Source organism: Salminus brasiliensis, chromosome 18, assembly GCF_030463535.1.
Source record: "Salminus brasiliensis chromosome 18, fSalBra1.hap2, whole genome shotgun sequence".
Lineage (NCBI taxonomy): Eukaryota > Metazoa > Chordata > Actinopteri > Characiformes > Bryconidae > Salminus > Salminus brasiliensis.
In genome coordinates this window covers 20,356,475-20,379,550 of record NC_132895.1, presented here as the reverse complement: position 1 = coordinate 20,379,550, position 23,076 = coordinate 20,356,475, and the positions used below count along the sequence as shown (strand labels likewise).

Here is a 23,076-nt window from a genome sequence, read left to right as displayed (position 1 = left end):
CTTCTTAAGAAGGAGGTTTTTAAGGTTTTTGCAGTTTCACCTGTTTGGGCTTCATGTTAAAAGTTCCTGTGAGCAGCTACCAAATGCAAATTTAACTCTTGGAATCAACTTAGACCTTTTATTTCCTAATTTGTAATGAAAAATAAGGAAATAAGGAAACAGACCACATCTGACCATGAAACCGCTTATCAGTTAATAGTCTAATTACGTTTGAGCTTGTGAAAACAGTAAGACTGTGTAAAAGGGCTTGTAATTCTTAAACAGTTAATGCAGTTTTTTATTATATCCTTTGAATTAAAGATGAAAGGCTACACTTCAATCACATCATGATTGCTTAATTTCAAATCCATTGAGATGGTGTGGAGAGGCAAAATTACAACAATTGTCAGTGCACTAATTGACAGTGTATGCTATAAAGCTTGATAAAAAAAAAGCCAGTGTTTTAATATGGAAAATATTTTTATCCTTAAAATAACCAATGATTTCCTGTGTCTTCTTTGTAGATGTGAAGAGCTGGTTAGTCATGTTTGGTTTCCAGCTAAGTAATATCATACCTGGGTTTCCCAGACACCCATTGTACTTTGTTGACCCTCCATATGAACTGCTTTCCAGTCAGGACTGTGACAATGCCCAGGTACGTTTGCTGTAGAACTCCTGTTTAAATATTAATCCCATTAGCCCATGGCTGTTGACTCTGTCGAACTGCTTGGTTGGAGCAGAAACTGCCTTTATTCAACAAGATTTTATCTGTTGACTAATTACATTTATTTGTGTCATTTTTATGAAAAGTGAGTTATAATTAAACTATTAAAATAAGTTTATTTGCAAGTGGACGTTTGGACCATGTAGCTAGCGGAACTCCTTTAGTTTAAACATCATTTCAGTTTACGGAACATATTGTTCATGTGTCAGGTGACGTAATGATAGTGAAAGAGCAAGTCAGATACAATACAAAAGGAAAACTGTTGTAGCCAGTCATGTGTTCTGCTTTTTGATTTGTTAACTCCAAAGCCTGTGTACATTATTGGTTATTGTTTATTGAACATACAGTACATTATTTAACTTTATATAATAATTACAAAATGAGTAATAATTACCAAAAAAACGTTTTGGATGATGCACTGACATACACACTTGTACATTTTCAGCTGTTCACTGGGGTCCAGCATTCAGTGGAGCGCCACAACCAGGCTTTTATGGCCTTAGAAGGCAGGCTGCTGAATAAACAGCGGCGGGCTAAACGCGACAAACCAGGCTACTGGTTCGGTACCAGCACCCCCATTGTGGGCAAGGGCATGATGCTGGCCATCCGGGATGGCCATGTGCTGACATCGGTGTCCAGCGCGGCCAGCGAGGACAGCCGAAAGGTTGCACAGATACTGAGCAACACCATCTACCTGGAAGGTACGCATTACACCATCGACGGACGCGACTGGCACTTCTTTGTGAAGCTGGGACTGGCCGACGGTGACCTGCTGGCTCTGGGCTTTAGCAGTGGCCGGAAGACGCTGGAGAACGGCGTCAATGTGACAGTCAGCGGGCGCTCGCGCAGAGGCGTTACTGTGGAAATCCACACAGCAACATTAGCCTTTAGCATCCGCTATGGGCTTGCGCCAGAGGTACTGGAGAAGGAGCGCGCGCGAGTGCTGGAGCAGGCCCATCAGAGGGCGATGGCCGGGGCCTGGGCTAGGGAACAGCAGCAGGTGCAAGAGGGCAGGGATGGGGGCCGTGCGTGGACCGAGAATGAGAAGCAGCAGCTGCTGGCTGTGGGTAAGGTCCCAGCCTACGAGGGCTACTACGTTCTGCCGGTGGAGCAGTATCCTGAACTCGCAGACAGTAGCACTAATGTCCAGTTCCTCAAACAGAACGAGATGGGCAAGAGGTAACAGAGCCCAGGCTGCTGCAGCCACTACCCACTCCCTCATCTCCCACGGAGAGAGCAGAAACCTAGTCCAGGGAGAGCTGCAGGTACCTTTCACAAAAGACTTCATCCATGTGGAAAAACTGCAGCCGGCGGCCAAAACCTTCTTGATTTGTAAAAGCACCTGTAATCATATGAACTGTCCTTTTTTCTAAGGGAATTTAGACTTTTTAGGAAACAATGGCATATTTTTAGGTCATTTTGGGATGTGTATAAATTGCAGTGATGTTTGTGTGACATCCAGGTGATCTAGGCTTGTATTTTCTGACCTCCATATCAAGGCTCCTGAAGCAGTTAAGTCACCATCTCAGGCATCCGAATACAATAATGCTACTTAAAATTGCCATCACTTGATCATATATATCAACCCCAAGGACAATGAACCGCGCAGGATTCATTTCAAGTACTTGTTCAAACGGAACTTTGATGTTGATCATTTTAACCTTTCATCCCTCTCATCTTAGAGACTAAATGTAATGTATGTAGATTTGACCTGTACTATGGCGAGCTGCTCTGAAGAGCCCTTCACTGGGATACACCTTTGAAGTGCCGATCAAGTGTGGCTCCAGTGGTTTCTGTCCTTTTCCGTTTGCACTATATGACAATCACGAGGAGATGGACGTTTAAGCGAACGAGCTACCGACCACCAGTCTCCACAAAGGTTGATCATTTTTATTTACCCTTTGTATGATATGTAATAAAACCCGCAGTTAAGATTTTTTAATGGATTTTAATTTGCAGAGAAGCAGTGGGGTTACAGAAGTTAATATATGTTGTCTTTTCAGATTGTTTAACGCTTTAAATGAAGTCTTTGAAACTGTGAAACACATATTGCGCTCATATTGTATGTAAAACTTTGTCGTCAATTAGGAGGACTGGACTCATATCCAGGATGTACATTTATTTAAGGAAGTGACTATCATCATGTTTGAAGAAAATCCATGGCAAGGAACATCCATGGGAACAGGTTTGTGTGACATTTGAGTATTCAGAGCTCAAGCATCTATAGAGTTTTCCTTTTGTTTGCTTTTTTTTGTTTTTCTTTACTGTTGTTGTACCAGAATCTCTCTCCTCTCACTGTGACGCACCACAGTGTGGATCTTGAGACATACTTCAGCTAGTGCAAAAACACACTCGGACACTTGAGGGCAGAGATTGTTTGGCAGTTTTCTGAGGAATAAACAGTTTCATTTTTACATGTTCAGTGCTTCTCTTTCTCATCTGAATCAAATGTATATATCACATTTATCCTGTATTAACTTGTACTAACCCCAGTGAGGGAGAGACCCCAGAAAAGAAAATCTGGCGCACACCCAACCATACAAACCCAAACCACTGAACTGATTTGACCAAAAAGAATTCCTTTTGCCTTTTAATTCACAATTCCACATTAAACCAGTCTGCATCACATCTTTACTGATTTACCTATGCAAAATAAAAATGGAAACAAGTTTACTTGAAACAAAAAGGCAAATGCAAACTATTCCACAACGGAAATGATTTAATTATGCATTATCGCTTAATTTATGTGCTCTATAAAGCCAACTAGAATTACTATTCATGCATTTAAAAAAGGAATTTCTTACCTTTTATTGGCAACCTGTAACACTGCACTTGGGCTTATTTTTACATCAACAACCTGTTTATTGTCATTTTATTTATAATGGAGCAATTATCTTTTTCACAGATGTGTGTGGGCATGTTCTTATCTATATCAACACTCCAACTGGGTCTAATAGCTCCTAACTTATGGAAAACAAACAAGACAAGAACTGGTCAACTGTTTAAGGAGTATTATACTGGTGTTGGATCTCACATAAAGTCCTTTCAATCTAAAATGGTGTATCTGCAGTAGACAGCCATCAACACAAAGTTTAAAGCTATTTATAAAACTCATCAGGTTTGTTCTAATTTCCCTTGTGGCCTTTCAAAGAATGTAGCAGATGAGATATGGATTGTAAAAGTGGGTACGAACAGGCGTGAGAAGAAGATGAATTGGACTGGGAAGAATATTAAATATGTTATTTTGGATCTAGCAGAAATTGCAGTGATGTGTGTTTTTCCCCCGGCTCAGCAGTGTTCCATGTGTGCTTGGATTTGTCCACCAGCCACAAGCCACTGACCCAACAGCACAGCAAATGTTCAGATGAGCGGTTTGTCAACTGACAGTGAAGTACAACTTAGAGTGCACAGCTCATTACATCTGGACAGATATGGAGTGTCGCACTAGATGACCTTGCAGAACTTTAGCAAAAGCTGTGGCCGCAGTTATCTAAGGAGCACAAACGGATGTCTGGTGCAGGGAATCCTGGCTTGTGCTGTTTCATGCTGATGGAAGAGTCAGGCTGTGGACATTCATCATACACAATACACATACAGAACTCTGCTTGGCCAATACGGCAATCTGAGAAGTGGCAATATTCTCAGATTTAAAATGTATGATGTACATGAGAAAATACTGAATTCCCTTTTCCAACATGTGCTTGTGTCCAATTGAAATATATGCATCATATATGCATATATAATATAATGTGTTATATACATAATATTATGTATATGCTAACCTATTTGAAATTGACCATTAGCATATGCATATGGAACACATCATATTAGCATATGGAACACAGCTGCGTAACACATAAATATATACAGATATACGTATGTGTACATGTATTTCCCTACCAAGCAAAAATACATGTATGAGCCACACATTAGTAATACTTCAGATATGTATATACAATATACAGTGCCCTCCATAATGTTTGGGACAAAGACTCCACAGTTTAAAGCTTTAAATCATGTCTGATTGGTTTCATTTGAAGTTCACACCCTAGACTTTGAATGAAGGGTATTTAAATGCATTGTTTAAATTACTGCATTTTCTACACAGCCCCCCTCATTTCAGGGCAGCATAATGTTTGGGACATAGCCATGTTAGTTTGTAAAACAGGCTGTCCTGTGATCCGTTGGGGTGTTTCAGGCAGTGGTGTGGTCGTGGGTTAATTAAGCTCAAGTGTACACACAAACAAATTCTTTCTTTATACTTTCACAGAAATATTATGAATTATGAGTTCTTTATTGTCTCCACACTTTGCTCTTGCCATCACTCTGATACAGGTTAATTTTGGACTCTTGGATCTGTCCATAAGACTTTTTTTTCCAGAATTCTCCAGCTCTTTTTACCAACTGTAACCTCGTCATTCTTTGTTAGTGCTTTTTTATCTCGCATTGTAGCCTGTTTTTAACCCTGTCTTCTAGAGTTAAATGTCTCTAACAAATACACACCTGCCTCCTGAAGTTTCTGATCTGCTGGCCAATGAGGGATCCTTCCACCTTTAGCAGTGGAGGTCTACCTTGACCTACCCTTTGCTCTGGTCTCGAAGTCCCTGGGCTCACCAGTGCTTTTTTTCTTCGTTCTTTAATACAGTTGATGTTGTTAATCCCGAGGTTTGATCGATGTCTAATGGTTTTACCTTTGTTTTTCTTTGACATCTTTTGTCCTCATGTTAAACAGTGGCAACTTCAGACTCCAAAGGTGTTTGAAAGCTTTATCTTATGTCTACACTAATGAAGCAATGGAACACAGCTGAGTAATCAAACACCCATGATGCCAAAACATTACCTACCAAACATTCCCTGAAATGAATGAAATGTATGCAAATACCCTTTAATTTAAGTCTGGGATGTGGACTTTAATCACACCTGATTGGGTTGATTTGAGGTTTTGAACTGTGGAGCAGAGGGAAAATGCGCCTTTGTCCCAAACATTATTTATTAAACACGTATTTTGGAATATAGATGCAGTTCTGAAATCAGATTTCCGTATGTGATGCAGGATTAGTTTTTTAGTGGCTGCTTAATCAAAAGCTGGATCGTTATTCTCAATCAGCTACATCCCTCCACGTGGGGACTGGATCCATTTGTAAATGGATTTCCACAGCATGCTTTTGCCATAGGGCCAGTGTTGTGCAGTAAGGGCTCCATTAACACAGCAGTGAATGCAGCCTAATGCCAGGGCCTGTTCAGTCAGCAGAGCATGTGTAGACTAGAACGAACAAGCTGTTTGAAGAACAGATCTACCATCATCATCCTCATCAACTGAGGCAATGCAGGCCGTAGAAGCTAGGATCTCTTTAAAATCTCAATATCCTGAAGGTGGAAGACTGTGCGGTGCCATTCGTCTCTAATGTTTAGTGTATTCAGTGTCCGTGAGGATCTGCTGACAATTTCACAGGTACAGGTCCTACACATCAGAACTGCAGGAACAGGTGCGCTGCTACACTGGAGGTAAGAATGAATGCCAGGCTGGACGCTCCACTGAGGACTGCAGATCACTCCAGCACAGCAGCAGCAGCAGGGCCTCGAACTGAGACTAAAATCAAACGCTATGTTCTATTTGAATGGAACAGAAACACACGGGCGATATTGCTGCTATTATCGCAATCATGCATGTCCTGCATTTGGATGCTGTAGCTTAGAGAACTGTATTTATTGTGGCATAAATGAGTGTACAGTACAGGGACGAGCACCAACCAGAGGAAGCACCACTGCAGGACGCTGGGGAGACCGGAGAAGCAAGCTAAATGCTAGCCCAGCCAACCAGCTGGCTTACCACACACCATGCCAGGAGGTTACAAAGAGAACAGCAGGACTAGCTGAGAGGATTTGGGAATTATTACAAAGAATAATTAGTACTACACTTAGCGTCACGAGCCCGTCAGAAACAAACCAACAGTGTTTTATTCTGAGGCAAAATAGTTGCCATAAGGCTTGTAAAACCACATCCGGCTATTTGTCACCCCAACCAAAGTCACATGGGTATTATTCTACGTCCAAAAGCAGTATGCATTCATCAAAATCACATATCAATATGAATTACTTCTCTAATTGTTTTTGTCCTCAGACTCTGTCCTCAAAACGGTACTCAAACTCTTTCAAAACCCTTTACAAGACGAACAGACTCAGAAAATCCAAACGGTCAAATTCAGAGATGGCAAGTTTCTACATGATGTTCAAAATATTGGAATTCTGTAGTTTGGAGTTTCTAATATCAGCAAACTACGACTTCCAAATTAGACCTCTAATGTTTACATGTTGAGACCAGCAATGACTACATTTTCAACTGGGAGGATTTAACCATATTTATTTGTGTTTGACCTCCACCCTTGACCCACCACCACCAACAACACCACCACTGCAGTGACAGACAGACAGACAGACATACCAGATCAAACACACAGTAACACTGAGCACCCATGCTGAAGCAGTGGGCCCTAGTTGAGGGGGGGGGGGCTGCTTAGTGAGCCTAGGTCTCAAATTTACAACCCAGACAGCCCAATGACCACCAGCCCAGTGTTCTAACCACTGCACCTCCGCTGCCCACACTAGAGAGCTGTTCTCTAGGCTTGAAATGGTCTTGATCTGAATCTGCTTTGACCGAGATTTCTAAATGAAGATGAAATATTCGGCAGTTCCATAAACAGTGTTTCCGCCCGGTCTCGAACCGGGGACCTTTCGCGTGTAAAGCGAACGTGATAACCACTACACTACGGAAACTCCTGACTATGCGGTTTGCTTGGGACGGTAAAGACACGCGGATCCAGACGGAGATGAACAGCAGGCTCTAGCGGCGATGACTGCCTATTCCACCTGACGCGCCCACAAGCTCGACTTTCTCTTCCCACCTGACTGCGTTGCCATAAGGGGCCGCAGCGCTGCGCCTGCTGGACTGGTGGTGCTATGGTGAGTGAAAAAGCACGCGCTGGCTTTTAATAGTACAGGGCAGCGTGGGGTAAGTTTACACCCTTGGGAAGCACTCAGCGTGAACCGAGCGTTCCACAAAGGAGGAGTCTGGGGGGATACACTGGAGGTCTGTGCTTTAACCACTCTCGGGACAGAGTTCTGCACACTAGCACAGTCTTCAGTGGTGAAGATGCCTCTAACAGGCCCTTCATACTGGTCCTGCTGTTCTTAAACAGAAGTGCCCTGTAAGTAATTCATCTCAGATGGATGAAATGAGAGGAGCTGGCACCTACACTGACGTCGCTACTCGATATTTATTCAGTGTAGTATTTAACAGAAACCCCCTGATGTGTTTCTAAGACACAGAGGAATGGTTGACTGCTCTGCTGGCTAACAGCAAGCCCTACACTATCCTTCACTCTGAGCACCAAGGCCACTTATAATAAGACTAGAAGAAGTCTGCTCTTATCTTCACAGCACACGTTTAATTAAAGCTGCTTATGTCTGGGAGCTCGGAGCTCTGTGATTTTTTTCAGTGTGTGAAAGTGAAGTACCACACTGTTCTGTCAGGCATGTACTGCTCCCGGAGACGTTACAGCAGGGTCAGTGACCTTTATGGTCATTCATCTTTCTAGTAAGAAACAGCAGATAGAAAAAAAACAAAACATTTACATCTTCTTCTTCTTCTTCAGTGTAAAACAAAATAAACACCTGAAGGAACAAAAGACAGCTGCACTTTCATTTTCACTATCCCTCAGATTCCCCTCGGAAACACTTAGGTTTGGTGGAGAACCATGTGTTCGCACTCAGCTGTACATATTCACTATTTCATCATCATAAAAAAAAGCCCATGATGACCAGACAAACAGAAATACTCCAAAAGGACTCTGAGCAAAATCGACATTTTCCTTTTCCTGTAAAGCTTCCATTTTCAGAAAAACACAGGTTATTTGTGTGACTGTGATTATACGCCTTATAATGGTCTTATAATTACGGTAATTTAATCAACAGGAGATGACGCTCGTTGAGGATAACTCACCTTTGTCAGCTTTGCTTCCTCTTTGGTCACTGGTGGGGTGACCATATTTTTGGTTTTCAAAAAAGAGGACACTGGAGACACACAGACATCCGATGTGGTTAGGATGTTGTGGCTGGAGGGCTTCAAGCAGGCCTAAGTTGAAGAAGGTCCTGCAGTGTGTGTATGTGTGAGGGGAGGAGCTCCCTCCCTTAAATAGCTCTAAAATGCTATCGACTAAAATGCTGTTAGTCAACTTAAATAAATACACATTCACTCAAACCAAAAATAGCCTTAATAGTCTAGATGGCCAATCAATCTGCTTTAGAGAACCAGTTCGATTTAGATTTTACAGCAAGTTTAAAAATGTTACAATGGGAGATGATTACTTTGCTCAGCTGGATCTGGTCACCCACCATGTTTCTGGTTAGCAAAACAGTAAAAATGATCTCTTTCAGTTTAACTTTTTCTCTTGGCAGTGAAAACAATGAAACAATGACGTTTTCTAGTTCCTCAAAGTACACTGACCCAGAAGGCCTCTATTTTGTAAGGCATGTTCAGTTTCATTAGAGAGAGTGAAAATGCTCTTTAGAAAATCTCAGAAAATGACGGTGCTCGTTATTTAGGACATTTTAATGAGGAGGAATCACTTTCAATTGGACAGTAGTTTTTCTTAACAGTCATTTTTCCACAAAAGCTTCATTCTGTAGACTGATCAAAACCATTCATCCACCTCGCTGACCATGCCTCTTATCTAAATCTGCACAATTTTCTAGGTGTATATGAATTGTCTAATAACAGTGTCACTGGATGCATTAGGTAATCTCTACATTAATAAAAAAAAAATAAAGTTCAGTTTAACATTCCTCTAGAAATAAGATTGCATTTCCTCTATAAATATTCCTCAGTGCATAGCGTTGGAGTCACTGAAAGAGTGAAAAGAAGTATCCCAAAGTGGAATACCAAAAATATACCTGAAACAAAAATCATTCTTTTCCTTTCATTAGATCAGGAGCTGATTTTGCTGTAGCCATACATAAATATGGAGGGAAAGGTCTTTACAGGTGAGGGATTATTGAGCTGAGGTTAGGTCATCATGTCCCACAGACAACAGCAACATAGTGCCGTCCAGCAGGCGGTCAGACAAGCCTGCTCTCCAGAATCATCTCGCCGTCCCTGTTCCACCACATACACTAGGGGAAACAAAGTGCAGTCATAAGAACAATGAATAGATAGGTAGGTATGTAGGTAAATAAACAGACAGACAGACAGACAGATCTATCTATCGGATTCATTATCGGATTCAAAACCCTTCCTAACTTTCAAAGCTCTCTGTAAAAAGTTACCATAGTCATTTTGTAGCATTTCTATTGGTCCATTGCCACAATAGGTCAACAATATATATATACAGATATTCCACTCTTAAAACCTACATAAAGAAAACATCAGAAGAACCCACAGAAAGATCACCATGTGAATAAGACTGCAAGTGCAAAGCTGCTTATGCAGTTCCTAATGTTATTTAATCAGCTAAGAGTCAGATCTGTAGCCACTGCAGGCCTCTGGTGTGTAATCTGATCTGAGCCTCATTTGCAGCTTGTGCCTCCACACTACTGCTGACCAGTACTGACAAAGAAAAAAACAAGGACAAATGATTTCATGTTTCAGTAAAAGAAGGTTGGGGTGCTGACTCTAGCTTCTCCAGGATCACACAGCACTAGTTCCACTTTGTGGTCGGCATGTTAATCTCGATTCACAGTAAAAGCTCTCTGTGACAGTCAACCAGTCTGCACCAAAGCACAAACAGCCTGACTGCACAACCCTGCCTACTGCACTGAGATCAACACTCTCTCTTCACAGGAGTCAAGCAGTAAAAACACTCAATGACAGCAGTCATTTGTCCACGTTTAAGAGACAGCAGCACCCTGACTGATCAAATCTTATAATGACATCCTTTTCCAGTCAGATCCATACGTATTTAGATACTTTACATATTTTTGGTAATTATGCCTCTCTACTCCACATCAATGAATTCGAGGGGTTGCATACTGCATTAGTCAAAAGTAATTGAACTTCCTGATAAACAGTTTCAGTCTGTTCCTTTGTTATTTCTTGAAGTAAGAATGTATGATACATGTAAAGAGATTGCAAGCAAACCTATGAAACCTAGAAAGCAGAAACTGTAGAAGTGGCCAGGTCAGCATTCGGGATCATAAAAAGAAGGAATGCACTGATGCACTGTCAAGCCCACAACACCAAAAAGCCCACAGGACCACAGAAGACAAGTCAAATGTCAGACAGATCTAGTCAAATGAAGAACAAGGAGGCAGTCGTATCAAGAGTCTACAATTAAGAGACGCAGACATTAAATTTAGTACTTTAATAGAACTTTAAGAGTAAGGTCAGATTAGCCTGGACTTAAAAATCATCTAATAAAGCCTGCACAATCCTTAAACTATATTCTTATGGCAGAAGAAAACAAGATTAAGTATGTAGATGCATGTAGAAAGTAAGGGATTGTGATCTGATGTAAACCACATTGTCTGTCAAACATGGTGGAGGCAGCCAGTGTGATCACAGCAAAAAAGCTTACCTGTGTTTTTAGGTGGCTCCCCATATGCTGGTCCTCCATACGGTGGTTGTGGGGGTACCTGATATCCCTGATAACCCGGCTGGACTGGGTATGGTCCAGGAGGTCCGGGGGGGTAGTTGGGATAAGGCTGTTGATCTGTGGGAGCAGGGTAGGCCGGTGCAGGGTAGCCCTGAGGCGGGTAACCCTGAGGAGGATAACCAGGAGCATTTGGGGGAGGGTACCCCGGGGCTGCAGGGCCAGGGCCAGTGTACGGGGGAGGATGATCGTAATTCATTTACACGTCAGAAGAGGTCACCTGAAGACAAGAGAAACATACCCTTTTCAGCACTGCTGTTTAGTACAGAGACTGTGACCTAATGCCCTGTCTTTTTGTGCACATCTGTGAGGAACGTAAAGTGGGGTGTCCCACTTCTCACTTTAGTCAAAGATGGGCTCACGCCCTCTAGGAGCTTTTACTGTGGCTGTTAAAACAGGCAGGGACCAGTCAGAGTGGACGTGTTTGTTTCCAGCTGCCTGACCAACATGAAGGAGTAGAAGATATTTAAATAAACCATTAAATATTTTTTTTTGTTTCCTGTCCAGGAGGAACTCCTGCCCAATGATTTTGTGTGAGCTTCAGAATGCGATCCTGACGTTTGTAATATATGTTGAGACTGTAGATAGACTGAACGTATGGTCTGTAGACTGTAGATCAATATCGGCTTGAGATTATGCAAACATTGTAGTTCAGTGCCCAGTGTCACGGAAACACTCTGCTCTTCCAGAGTGTAATAAATACGTCTGTCCAATGTCAATCATTTTATTTTAAGCAATAATCTCCCAAGGCTTATTTGAAGCTGATATCACAGCCCTACTAATCTAAGTTAAAAGAGTTCTACATAGTACTAGAAAACGAAGGCTCACTGACTCCTAATCCTTTTTGGTGCTAGATAGAACCACATCTTTTTACAAAAGATTCTATTAAAAAACATTTACAAGAGGTTTTCCTTGTATATGAAGAATTATATAGCCAAGCAATGAACCATGATTCTATACAGAACCACTATATATCCTACTATACTGAAGAACCACTAAAGAACCACTTTTAGTAGCTACTCAAGTACAAATGCTAACTTAATATCACCATATACTGTAAATGCATATACACTACTGTTCAGAAATGTGGAATGACTTATATAACATTTTTTCTAGTATATTATATAATAACTCACACTCTTATTCATGTTATTATAGTATATAGTAGCACAGAACTAATGATGAATGGACCAATAGAAATGCTAGAAATTTTACAGAATAAAATCTTTGTATGTTGACTTCCATTAAAGTTAAGAATATTTTTTCTCCTGTAAAGTAGCCATTTATGAGATTATCCCTCTCTACTCCACATCAATTCAAGGGGGTTTAACAAAATACTGCATAAAGTGTTAAAAATAACTGGACAACTCCCTGATAAGCAGTTTCACAGTCAGGTTTTTGTATGACAGCGATAATATATTTGGCCCTCAATTTAATTTCAAATATGTCGCGTCTATATTTATATAAGAACAAATATATTTTATTTATATATACCAGCTCTGTTTACCATCCTCAACACATCAAACATTTCATAATGTTATACAGCCTCCAGGCATCCTACTAATTATTTGGAATAGAAAATGTAGACACTCACCTGCAAGCAAACTGTTTTTATTATTTAAAAAAGACAAAGCAGTCTTAAAAAACAGTCTTTAAAGTTTGAACTGCTCACTTGTCCTTTACATGAGAACATTGTTGAGGTTTGTATTTGCAAGAGGATTGCAGGACATAGTGCTGCCTTTAGAACAGGCCTTAAATCAAAGACCTGGCAAGTAAGCAAGTAAGACGAAGGTATGTTTTTGACATTAAAGTGTTGTTAAGCCTCTCCCCTTTTCTCACACTAGCCAGCCTCACCCGGACTACTGCTAGCTGATAAACCACAGTATGCCGCAAAACGAGTGAGCAACTATGTGTGAACCACCATGTACACATGAGTCACTACAAGCAAACATTTAGATGATAGTTCATTTTCAGATAACGTGTCTATAAGATTCCGCAGTTATAACCCATGACCTTATATGACCCTCTTAATCACACACCAGGCTTTGAGCAAATGCAATATAAAGATCCAGATCCACAAAACAGGACATGGACAAATGGGATTGCTCTAGGTTAGTTCATATTAAAGACATTTCAAGACATTTAGAATCAGATGGGCAGCGGGGTGTTTGGCTAGCTTCTCATTTAAATGTGGTCTTGGCTACTTATTGACTATCCATCCATTATTAACAGTCAGCGGAGGGCCTTGTGTAGGTTTTGTGGTCATAGCAGCCAGAGCGGTCTCTGCTCCAATCTGTGGAAAGGGAAGCTTGACCTGAAGCTTGTCTATTTATTTGGTGCTACAGTATTTTGAATTTCAAATGAGTTTCAGGCAGGTGTGACCTGCGTAGTATATCACTGCGAAACACATTCATTTCAGAGTAGCCCAAAAAAGAAAAACACCCAAAAATATAGAGATGGTGATAAACGTCTGTCCGATGTCAATCGTTTTATTTTTTATGTTTTATTCAACAAAGTTTCTTTTAGAACATACAATGATTTTCTGTCCAAATCCTACAGACCTCTTAATTAAACCCATGCCTCCTCACATGGTAAACTCAATCAGTGAGGGTAAATCCTCATGAAGGAGTGCACTGTGTATCACACAAGTATGGACATGATGTCACCAATGACCATTGACATACAATGACTAGGCATGTTGGTCACAGGCTCATTCTCTCTGGAGGTCTCATATAATGCAATATGTAGTCTAGATAAAGCCATGGTGAGTAGCTCTCCTTAGTGTTGGTAAATTATTAACCTAATGGACAGCACAGGAGGCGGTGATGATAAAGAGCAGCTGATACACGCAAAAGGCTGTATTAAAAATTAATTGCATGATTGTAAATGTACATATTCCCACCTCAAATCTGTACATTTTTTAGCTTTTATGGATTTTTTTTTATTTATGCTTTATTTTTTATTTTTTTAATAGAATAGCTGAGACACATGTATGTGGAAATATCTGAGGAAACCAGTGAACAGACCTCACTGAAAGGTTGAAACACAGTTAAAATGAGGTTTTAAACTTTAGTAGGCTGCGATAAGAGAACCATGGGGACTCCTATCACCCCTCAGCAGTTGTATAGAGCTGTTGTTTCCGCTGTTCTCATTACTGAAGAAGATGAGCTGCATTTGTCAGTGAATGCAGCAGTGTTCAGCCCTGAAACTGAGGCGAATGGGCATTTTCAACAACAAGCAGGTGACTGTTGAGTAGCTGTCAGGAGGACAGGGAACCGACCCGGGCAAATACACCGACAGGATTACCCTCAAAGGAAAAACCCCCTAAAATGATTCGGAGAAGGCTCTAAGACCTTTTTATTTTAAGACATGGAGCGGAAACGTGAAGGTGTAGATAAAGTAATGTCCTGTTTTCGGTTGTGAATGAGAGTAAACTGGGCGAAATTAAGACCATGAGGGGAAGGCCCGGTCCAGGCTCCAGTCAGCGTTAGTGTTAGAGGGCCGGGAGGGATGGAAACTGCACCAAACACACACCGACACTCAGAAAAGTGCCCAGACTACGCATTTGAGCCGCTCGTGAGAGGTGAGGCGTCAACGAAGCCCCTTCTGAAAAGAGAGAGAGAAAGAGAGCGAGCGAGAGGGGAAAGCTTTAAAAGTGGTGTTTTTACCTGTGGTTTAATGGCTGGTGGTGCTGTTAAAGTGCGTCAGTCGAGGTCCGGTCTGCTCCGTTTGTTTATTCCCGTTATGGTGGTGTTGTTACAGTGTTATTGGAGGAGTCCGGTGGTGCCCGTCCGCCCCGCTGCTCAGCACACTGAAGTAAACAGCGCTGGCCGCTTGGGGCGCGCTGCTAAAGGGTCGCTCACAGAGAGATGGTCAGCTAGCCCGGCCAATAGGAGGCAAGGACGCAAACTCGTGCCCGCCCACTCCGGTGACTCGGCACTCCGAGGACAGGGTTGAGGGAGGGGGGTAAATAAAGATTTCTCACACTCTCTCTCTCTCTCTCACACACACACACACACACACAGTGTCAACCTCACATGACCACTGGAGTGGAAAGTATGATGCTATGAGGGCAGGAGCAGGTTAGCAGCTAAACTCACCCCATTTATGAAGCACTGAAACTGTTAAAAGTGGAAGTGCTACAAATTTCCAACAGCTCTTCCAGGTTACATAAGGAACAATGATGGCTGTATCAAGCTTAATGTTTATTTCAGCAGGACATTTATTTACAGCAGTGTGGTCCAAAAGGTCAGAACCAAACAAAAAGGTCCAGAGGTTCATCATATAACTCAAACAAACACTCAGTCACTGTGTCTCGCATGTGCAACAAAGAAAAGGAAAACACATCCTCTTACAGATACACTGACTCCAACCAAGTATCCCAAGCATTTCCAGTTCCAGTGCGATCATCCGGCTTTGTTCATAGTGAAGGAAAGGGACAGTGAACGTGATTTTGCAGGCTAATTTCATCTAGTACTTTTAGACGTTTAGGCATGTATAATCACACTCGCTCGGCTATTTCTGTAGCAGCGAAAGCTGATTGGCTGAACATAATGTAGGGTTCTTTGCGAAGCACTGCAGTGTTTCCCAAAAGGAAGTTAGGTCTTGAAATACTGACATTCTTGTACAATCCCACTAACAACCAGTTTGTGAGAAACCTCAGGGTAGAATACTGTGAAAGAGCCACTGTCGTACAGAGACACGCTAGTGCAATACGCACAAACAAACACAAAAGGTGGTGAACTGCTGAATAGTTGCAATAAATTAGCTCACATATCAAATAATATCAAATGTGGGACAGAGCAGGCCTGTTTAACGCTAGAATCAGGAATGTGTGTGTGTGTGTGTGTGCTGCCTCAGTGAAAGACGGTCTGTCTCCAGCGTTTGTCATGGAGGAAGGGCCACAGACTGTCTCTTACAGCCGTTTTGAAGGGGGTGGGTTCAACACTTAGACCAAGCAGCTCCAGACGAGAGCACTCCAACTGCGCGTTCTGTGGCCTCTGAGCCCCGGCACCAGCAGGCTGCTCCGTCAGCTACACACACACACACACACACACACACACACACACAAACACACACACAAACACACACACAAACACACACACAAACACACTGCATTACAAACTGGTATATCCAGTAAAAAGAATAAATAAGAAACTGTTTAGTGGGAATTTGGTATCAGTAAGGTTAAAAAGTTGCTCAAAGAAATGTTCGCCTATAATTTACTGTTTGTTTACTAAAGTGTGATGGAAGCTGTTTGAGTATTTCCAAAACACACTTTGTTTCCACAACAATCTGAGGCTTAGTCCAAGCCTTCCTAAAAATAAAAAGTAAAAATCACTGGTAATGTGTCTATGATCCTGAAAAATCTGAATCTAGGAAGTTAACAGTTTACATATTTGAAAGAACACCATCTCCTGTCAGACTGGTTGTAGGAAATTCATGAAAACATACAAACAGTTCAGTGCATGTATAATTATTAAACATGCTTACATTACTAGTTCTATAACACATTATAACACTGAATCTCCTATTCAGCAGGCCTGGTGTATACTTAATGTCCTTAGACATGCTTTCGATCCTCATCATTTCATACCAGCATAAAATAATAAGAACAAAGTGCACACCTAACTTATTGCTCCCTCTAAACATCGCAACCTCTCAGTAACATCACCTGCACTGTGCTACATGAACAGCAGAGTGTGACTTACCGGTATGAGGTGACTGCTGGGCAGGTTAAATGCATCTGCAATGGCACAGGCCATCTCATATTTGGTCATCTGCTCTTTGCCAGAATAATGGAAGATCCCTCGCAAGGATGGATCCTACAGTGCAACATAAACAGAAAGACAAAAAAATATATGTAGAGACCAGGACAGCCCAGACTGCCATTTCTACACCCATCAGCCTTTTTTATTTGTTTTTCAGTAGAAACCAGTGACACATGTTTTGGCCCATTTTAATCTGGTTATGCTGAGTAGAAGAGGTTTTGGGGTAAATGTCACAATGCAATAGCCACACAGTATTGTGCCCTGTGCCCATGTCTGATTAAATTATATAGAATGGCAAAAAATTCAAATACAAATTTAGAATAAATACAAAATAAACAACATTAGATGTATGCAAATGTGGTTGCCATTAAGCCATTTACTGCATTTACACTTTAGCATTAGCATTGCACATTTTACTTCTACAGCTAGATGGCACTTTCCTCTCAGTTTACACACGAGAACATAGGAGTGCCTGCACTGGCTGAAGTACCAGGAGTAAATGTGGCAAGTGACAACAAACTTGGCATGCAGGTAATCAAATCTGCCTGGTCTGGGAAGTCAGTTGAATGTTTTTTAGTGATTTCTAAACAGCAGTCATATTTAGACCTGGAGGAACACCAGTTTATTGTTTTTGGGATGCCAATAACTCACTTCATAAACACAGAGCCTTGCCTAACATATCTTATCATATAACTAATCACATGAAATGGCAGTCATGAGCACCATCAAGACAGCAGCTGTTTGTGTTCTCAGAATGACAAAAATGGTCATTCATGGACAAATATTCATCTGTAAATCTACCGGACTATGTTTTTCGATAAACATACAAAACAATATCAGTTGATCTTCTTGATTATGGGAATTTCTGTTCATTAAAGTTATTACTGGTATTTGGTAATAAAATGTTGTGAACCAACACTAAAGCAGAAAAAAGTATTTAGGAGCAGCAGCGCAACTGTGTTCCAGCAGGTGACAGAGGTACAAGCGCCCATTTTCTATAGGAGTACAGGATTTGTAGCTGTTGGGAAGTTGGGATTTTCTCAACTTTGTGCAAATGAATTATGACACAGTAAAGAGAAATTCTAAACATTTGGCTCCAACAAATTCTTCAGACCAATCTTAGATACTTAAGGTTTGAGGTCCCAGCTTCTGCTCTTTGAACTTTTTGCTCCTACTGGCATTCCTACTCTCAACAGTGTGGTGCTAAACATGGAAGAGAGGCTCATAACTACTTCTTCTACTTCTTTCTTATGTTTCCATTTTACTTAATGCACCTGTGCACATAGGCAGGGGATATGATTTACTGGAAAAGAGAGTGAGAAAAAAAACCCATATCCATATATAGCATTTGTTTTGGCTATAATATTTTCCTGCCTAAAGCTGGACCCTGTACACAAGCAATATTAACGCAAGCGGCCTCAAACACACCCACAGGAGACAAACTAGAGATGACATAAGGGACTTGTTGTCTGCTAGTATGAACGCAGGCTGAGAGTGTAAGGGTCCTGTGGTCACCTGAAGAGCCCTCTCAGCCATGTTCCTGCAGACGCGTGCCACATCATGCGTGTAGGTGGGGAAGCGCTGCTGGCAGTGGTCTATAGTGCAGCTCTCTGCCCCTTCCTGGACGCGGTCCCACAGCACCGTTACTGCACTCTCCTCCACCTTCTCCACCTCTCCATACAAAATAGGCACGCGTAATATAGCAGCACCTAGGAAGAGAAAAGACTCAGTCAGTCAGTCAATAATGTTCAAGAATGTTCCCCTTAACCATCAGAACAAGGAAAAAATGTGATCTCAGTGATTTTGAGCATAACATGATTGTTGGTTTCAGACAGACTGCAGTTCTGCAGACATAAATACCTTGTTAATGAGTGCGGTAAATGGAGAAAGGCCAGACTTGTTAGAGCTGATCGAAAAGCTACAGTAACTCAACAATAAATCATGGCTTGAATGTCACAGGTTATATGAGGATTGCTGCTGACCATGTGCTCATGGACACAATAGAACAACCTTGGGATGTGGTAGGTCGAGAGATATCCAGCATGAAAGTGCTATTGCAGGAAGTGACACACTCAATGTGGACCAGAATCCTAAAGGAATGTTTTAATTTGGAACCCTACCTAAATACGTAATCCTCACACTTTTACTCATCACTTCAATCCTTGCTCATTTATGGTAGTTGGTAGTCAATAACTCCTAGTAGGTACTGAGTCATTTATTATTTAGTAATGACTATTATTACCTTGTATTAACTTGTAATTACTAAATCATTTATAGACGCCCGGGTGTGATGGTTGTTTTCAAACCAAAGACGGTACATGAGTGAAGACAGTAAGGGGTGTATTGGCAATACAGTTTTACTGCCTCTTCAGGTGCTTGCATGTTTGCTAAGTGGGTTTGAGAACTTAAACTGTACATAATGGGAAGATTCACTCGTAACAGTGGGTGTAAATGTTAAGGAATTCTACCTGGACAGTGTCTGAGAATCTCTCTTTCTCCTTCAAGTTTGGACTTCCCATACATGTTCAATGGGTTTGGTGCATCATTTTCTCCGTATGGGGGATTACGTCCATCGAATACATAATCCGTGCTAATGTAGAGCAGGAAGATGCCAGCTGTGTATATGAACAAACAATAGAATATATAAAACCAAGAAAAGGATACAAACAATAAATAAAACTAAAAAACAATAGCATCACAGAAATTGACCAAACAAACAACTCCACGACAATTCTACTTCCTCTACCCTCATTTCTTATTGGTCACTGGACTAACCTGCTTCTTTTGCCAGAGTAGCACATGCATGTACGTTCAGGTTCAAGGCTGCCTCTGTGTGATGCTCCACCACGTCTGGCCTCCTCTCAGCAGCACAGTGCACGATCACATGGGGCTGCATGAGTTCACAAAACAAGAAGATCAATGAGGCAGCAACATTACATTAGTGGAAAGATGATTGACCACAGGCTGCAGGCAGCATTCATGTGGAAAGTGGAAATGCTGTGGAGACTCGTGCTGTAATTTTTAGCAGTGAGCTGTAAGCACCTGAAAGTCGTGAATAACCGCTCGCACAGCATCTTCGTCCAGCAGGTTGCACCTCAGGAAACGAGGGCGAGCACGGTTGTACCCCGAGCCGAGTGCATCCCAGTCATTGTTCTGGAACTCTTTGTAGACCGCACGCCCGAGAAGACCAGTCGCTCCCGTCACAAGCACACGCCTGTAAGGGGTGTACACATCCTCCTGTGGAAGGCCATAAACCAGAGATCTGTTCAGAAACAATCTGTTTACTACTCTTTAAAAAAAAGGTGGAGGAGGATGGCTCCACCCTTGTGATTCTTTGTTCCTCCCTTGGTTCCTCCAGCTTTCAGGGAGTTTTTCTTTGCCACAGGCACCCTTTGCTCACTTTGGGTTTCATATTTATTTGTTTATTCGGTAAAGCTACTTTGCTAAAACATCAGGTTATAAAAAAGCACTATTCATTTCAATTTGACTTGACTTCCCCAGGTTATCAGACAAATAACTGCTGGTTTGGCAGTGAAGTGACCAGTAAAAATCCATTGTTTTGGGTGACATTGCTGAGGTGCTACAAAAATGTATGCATAGTTATTCCATTGTGCTCCAGTTTAGTGTGTAACTTGTAAATGAAAGAACAGGGCTATGTTTCTCTGTACTTATATCTAAGACGGATTTCAAGGGATTAGCAGACTGCAACCGCGAAAGCTGTTAAAAATAAACTAGTAGTCGTTCATCTTCTAAAAATCTGACCTTCACAGCTCATATCTATTCCATGAAGGCCAATGGGCACAACAGGCTGTGGTCTGAGCAGTACATGAGCTCTTATCTCCCCAAGCACTGTACAGTCATGTCGAAGAAAAAAAACTGACTTTGTCTTCACATATTTAAACATCTGGACAGCTGATCTTCTTTTGAACAATACTGAGAGGTAGTAGAGAGATGAGATAAATACAATACTGAATAATTGTCCTTTAAAATAAAGCAAATGTAATTAAGAGAAATGCTGATGATTAGAAGATCATTTGGTCAATACTTCTTGGAGGAGCCTGTCTTATTTAAACCTCAGACATTTAGTAGGGTTGCTCTTGACTGTCGGAGTTGAAGTGGTCTCACCATGGCCAGATCCAAGGAACTCTACAAAGCCTTTAAGCCTGAATGCTATATAAGGTTGGAGATGCGCAAGTCTGGGAGGATCAGGCAATGCACTGTCCGGAAAATCTTTTACTAGTGAAACAACCGCCAGCATGGCCAGATGAAGCCATCCTAGCAAGTGGCCCATTCCTTCAGTTGTATTTTTCTTCGTCTACCACCTTCATCCCTTCATGCTGTTCAAATGAATGCCCACATGCTTAAATGGGTTTAAATAGACAAAGGTTTTCATGTGGTGTATTTATTTTTGTAAACAACCAACTTCCACATTCTTCCATAGTATTAACATCAGGCGTCAGCCTCTCCAATCCCATGAGGGGCTTCCAAAACACAGAGCTTCCGGAACTGCACTAACCCAGACCCCCAGGTCCACTGACAGCCGAACTGAGGAGAACAGGAGTGCAGGAGACAGTGGAGCTGATGCTGAGGAAGGCCTTACCTGCACAAGCTGCACATGTCCGGGGCTAAAATGTATTTTGAGCTCTTTCTCTCTCTCACTCATGTCAGTGCGGCTCTCTCTCTACCATGCCCCGTAACAACGACGCCTTTACACAACGCGACACTCAACCGCGTGCCTTTCTTCAAGTCAGCTGGGTTAGTCCCGTCCACACCAAGAACACATATGACAGAACAGCCACCACACACACAAACACACACCTGCGCCAGCAAAACTTTCACACATACACAAAAAAACACACGCAATCGGTTTAATAACCAGAGAATCCGGACAGGATTTGCGCAGAGGGCGCAGGCGTAAACAGGCAACCATTCTAGGACATCATCGCGGCAACTCCTGTACGCAGTGCGTGCCTAACTCTAGCAGCTAGCTACAGTCTTTCTTAATAAAATGTCTCGGTCCAGAAAACAAACACACACAATCTGCTACACTGCAGTTAAACACGGTTAAACAGAGAATAGCAAAACACGGTCATTAATAACACAGGAACTTAAAACGCATGAGAGCCAAAAACGAACTGTAAACAGAATCAGTTCCTCAAACTTTCAGCTAGATAGATAGAAACTCTGCAGTAAACACGGTTGTTTACAAATGTTTTAGATAACTACCAATGTAAATAAACACAATTCCGTTTTCCTAAACAGATGTTAGCTAGCTGTCAGTTAATAAGCTCATCTAGACGTTACATGCAGCTTCAGTGTCGTTGGGCGAACGTTAGCAGCTACAGTAACAGTGCACTTTGGGCTGATGTTCAAATGATCGTTTTTTAGAATAAAGCTAGGATACAGCACAGTGTAAAAAAACCCCACAACATATACTTTACATAGATAGCACTAGCCAGGACAGATAGATAAACAGCTACACTGGTGGCTAACGTTAAATCCCAGTTCACTCTCTGAGATCATTCCTAACGACCAGACTAACGATAACACGACATACAGCACTACAGCGTAAACGTTCACTAACTGACCACTTTACCTCAAACTCGCCAAAATCAAATCCAGGCATGATGTTCACTAACTGTAGTATTTACTGCACCAGTCAGTCCAGTAACTGCTGAAAGAGTTTGACCGGCTGTTTACTCCTGTAGTTGATTTATTTCAAAATAAAAGTCCTCTTTGCTTCAGTCGACGGGGAAACAGGCGCAGCAGTAACGCAGAACTATGGAGACACCAAATCATTCACTATGATGTTGAGGTAATCTACAGTGAACCCTGCATTTTAATCATTGGTGTAATTTGGTCTCAATAAAATACAGGTGTGTGCTATAGCCAGTCTTATAATTTTAGTGTGATATATATTCATGTAATGTAATTTCTGCATGTAACTAATTTCATTAGC

At 41.6% G+C, this 23,076-nt stretch overlaps 3 protein-coding genes and 1 non-coding gene across 14 annotated transcripts in view; 1 reads left to right on the top strand and 3 right to left on the bottom strand.

Annotated features, from left to right (window-relative positions):
* Positions 1-3,117, top strand: part of tenm2b (teneurin transmembrane protein 2b) — a 325,773-nt gene extending 322,656 nt beyond the window's left edge. For all 10 annotated transcript variants that reach the window (XM_072662451.1, XM_072662450.1, XM_072662449.1 and 7 more), the window contains 2 exons: positions 504-634; positions 1,149-3,117. In XM_072662451.1, the coding sequence (XP_072518552.1) occupies positions 504-634; positions 1,149-1,886 (869 nt within the window). In that variant the 3' untranslated portion in view covers positions 1,887-3,117. The remainder of the gene's footprint in view (positions 1-503; positions 635-1,148) is intronic.
* Positions 3,118-7,404: 4,287 nt separating this feature from the next.
* On the bottom strand, positions 7,405-7,477 carry trnav-uac (transfer RNA valine (anticodon UAC)). Its single transcript has one exon. It is a non-coding gene; the product is annotated as a tRNA-Val (tRNA).
* A 1,819-nt stretch (positions 7,478-9,296) lies between these two features.
* Positions 9,297-15,174, bottom strand: LOC140539450 (uncharacterized). Its single transcript, XM_072662161.1, has 3 exons — positions 15,015-15,174; positions 11,272-11,566; positions 9,297-9,871 (listed from the first exon to the last, which is right to left on the bottom strand). The coding sequence occupies exons 2-3, from the start codon at positions 11,543-11,545 to the stop codon at positions 9,765-9,767; spliced, it is 381 nt and encodes a 126-aa protein (XP_072518262.1). The 5' UTR covers positions 11,546-11,566; positions 15,015-15,174; the 3' UTR covers positions 9,297-9,764.
* Positions 15,175-15,530: 356 nt separating this feature from the next.
* On the bottom strand, positions 15,531-22,834 carry mat2b (methionine adenosyltransferase 2 non-catalytic beta subunit methionine). Of its 2 annotated transcripts, none has more exons than XM_072661730.1 (7): positions 22,714-22,834; positions 20,160-20,354; positions 19,893-20,007; positions 19,586-19,732; positions 18,633-18,826; positions 17,058-17,171; positions 15,531-16,379 (listed from the first exon to the last, which is right to left on the bottom strand). In XM_072661730.1, exons 1-7 carry the CDS (start codon positions 22,741-22,743, stop codon positions 16,203-16,205), a joined length of 972 nt encoding a protein of 323 aa, XP_072517831.1. In that variant the 5' UTR covers positions 22,744-22,834; the 3' UTR covers positions 15,531-16,202. The 2 variants fall into 2 exon arrangements, with proteins under 2 accessions (XP_072517831.1, XP_072517830.1); XM_072661729.1 differs by lacking the exon at positions 22,714-22,834 and adding an exon at positions 21,718-22,172.
* Between the last annotated feature and the right edge of the window lie 242 nt (positions 22,835-23,076).